Source organism: Morone saxatilis, unplaced genomic scaffold (genome assembly GCF_004916995.1).
Source record: "Morone saxatilis isolate NCDOM2014 unplaced genomic scaffold, NCSU_SB_2.0 Contig18, whole genome shotgun sequence".
Taxonomy (NCBI): domain Eukaryota; kingdom Metazoa; phylum Chordata; class Actinopteri; family Moronidae; genus Morone; species Morone saxatilis.
The window spans coordinates 2,822,445-2,824,986 of record NW_023339740.1 but is presented as its reverse complement, the minus strand read 5'-3'; the positions used below and the strand labels follow the sequence as shown (position 1 = coordinate 2,824,986).

Sequence of the window (2,542 nt, the reverse complement as noted above, 5' to 3'; positions counted from 1 at the left end):
TGCAAGATAGAGCCCTTAAAGTTACTAGGATTATCTTTCAATAGTTCAGATAATTAGATTGACAGTTTACATTTGGACTATAATACTGAAATACATACATACAGGTGTATTTGGAGCTTTATGTAGTTCCTCACTTGACCAATTATCTCCCATTTCACAATGTATTATGCTACTTTGTAATGGTTTGTAGCAATAATGTTTTGCTTTGCAGTTCATTTTTTTGTGGTTGAGGTTGAGTTTGGAGCACGGGGGGGGGCTGCCTCTGGAGGTTCCAGACCCTAGATGTCACTCGGTGCCATTTTAATTATGCTGTGATTTCCCCTCTGCACTACCACTCGCACTATTAGCGCTCAGCGGGAAATCTGTCACGCAGCAGCCCATGCAACACTATAATCATGGCTTCTACACAAATGAATCTGCCAGTGCAATGAAGCTGATCTGACAGCGCCCACATGTTACCATTTAACCCCGTCTCTAACGACACTCTGCAGACAAAATGTCACAGTCCTGCCCTTAAAATTCCCCCCGTCCTTCAGCTATCTTCTTCCCTGCAATTAATTGAATTTAAGACATTTTATAATCGTCTCTCCCCCTCAAGAAAGTGAAATAAATGTACATTCTGGCTTGTTTAAGATAAAAACCTCACAGTCCCATTCTGCTTCATATTTTTCCTCCAAGAAACATCCATTTCCTTGGACCTTCAAAGACCAAAGCTTACAATTTTTTGGACACTTTTTTTTTCTTTCAAGTCTTCTTGAAAAACTTGCAGGACTAGACTTGAAAAACTACCAACAACCCTGTTTCATAGGCTACTGCGTTGTTCTTTTCCTGCTTCTGCAGCTTAAATTCTGTTTGAATTTTGAAACATAAAGGCCTCCTAATTAACCTTTTTCATCATGTGCATTAGTTATTGGAAATGTACATACTAATTAATTAAAGGGCTGCTGCAGATTTTGAGTATTGTATAGATAGAGAAAAACAATTACCCAACTGAACATTGTATAAGAATTCAGTTATTAGAAATTAATTTTTATAGCTTTTACTCTGCTTGTGTTGAAAGAATTCCTGGTGGGTAAAATACTGCAGCAATTCCTAGCCTAAGTATATATTAGGCCTTTGGATTCAGCTTAACTTAGCTGCTACTATGTTATATCGGTTGGTTGTTCTGTGGCTTTGTGATGACCATCAGTGTGGATAACCATAATGCACCATTCTCCCTGTACCTCCAGGAGCCATAAAGAGGAAGGTGGAGCTGGACTGGGGCACTGAAGACTCAGAGTACCTTCAGAAGGTAGAGCTCCACTCTGAGGGAGCGCTGAACGAGGTGCGACCAGACATCATCGTCTACAATGCAGGGACAGACATCTTGGACGGGGACCCCCTCGGAGGACTCTCCATATCACCACAGGTAACTGCTCTGACAGGTGCCCCATGTACGTAAATGTGTTCCAGAAGTCCAGGGAGCTGGGGGTTGCTTCAGTGTGCTGTGGATTTGTTAGGTACACCTGTACATTCTAATACAGCCAAATACACCTGTTCTACTATAGAGTCTACTTTATGATGCCTATAATGTTTTGGTTTTGTCATAGAGGTGTTAATTCAGTTATGTTTTAGCAGCTGTTGTTCAGGGAGTACATTGTATCGAGAGGTCATGTGCTAATATTCTGTCCCACTCACGTATGAAAATAGGGAGGACACATTTTTTTAAATGCTTCTCAATATAATGTAGTCCAGTACAATATATAATTGAATTCACACAAAACTACACACTATGAACTTAATAGGAAGTTAAATTTGCTGTATTGCAATATAGTGTACAGGGTGGACCTAATGAAGTGGACCACTGATTTGGCAGGGTCCTTCTTTTTTTAATCACTATAGACTCCTATTTGAAATGTTGGAAGTTCTTTTAATGATATCAATATCCGCCAACACAGAAACACAAGTGAATGGCCATAAATATTAAGATACCAAACTCAGCTGCCATAGCCATGGAGAAGAACCCCGTCAGATGCATATCAGAGCTGTAGCAAATCCACAGCAAATCAGTGTCACAATTGGGAACAAAACAACACACCACAGTTGAATTCATCATTTTACCCAGAAAAAAGGAACATCATCTCTCTTCTTCCTGCTGTTAGTGGCACATGCAAGATAACCTTGCTAAGTGATGAATGTTTGTCACCAAAGTGCTTCCTATGTGTTTTTATGTACAAAAGGATTCAACAAGGAAAGTTTCATGTCCATCCAAGCCTAATTCTCTAATTGACCCTTCCTAAGTCCAGCCCTTTTTTTCTCTGTGCCCCAAAATCTGCCACTGTGCACACTTTTGGATAAATGCACTGTTTTGTCATTGTGACATCCTGTTGTGCAGCATAATAGTATGCAGAATTTGATATTGTATGTATGATCCATCTATATATGAAGCATGGTTATGAGCAGATGTTTGATCATTTCACAGGCCTATAAAAGGGCGATTGGGCTGCCAGTGGCCACTGTAATATTGATTGATGGTGGGCATAACTGTTGAGCAATGCTCCAG

At 40.1% G+C, this 2,542-nt stretch overlaps 1 protein-coding gene across 1 annotated transcript in view; it reads left to right on the top strand.

Annotated features, from left to right (window-relative positions):
• Nucleotides 1-2,542, top strand: part of hdac11 (histone deacetylase 11) — a gene marked incomplete in the record, with an annotated part of 32,723 nt that overhangs the window by 24,679 nt on the left and 5,502 nt on the right. Inside the window, 1 exon segment of the mRNA XM_035661741.1 lies at nt 1,230-1,408. Within this exon segment, the coding sequence (XP_035517634.1) occupies nt 1,230-1,408 (179 nt within the window).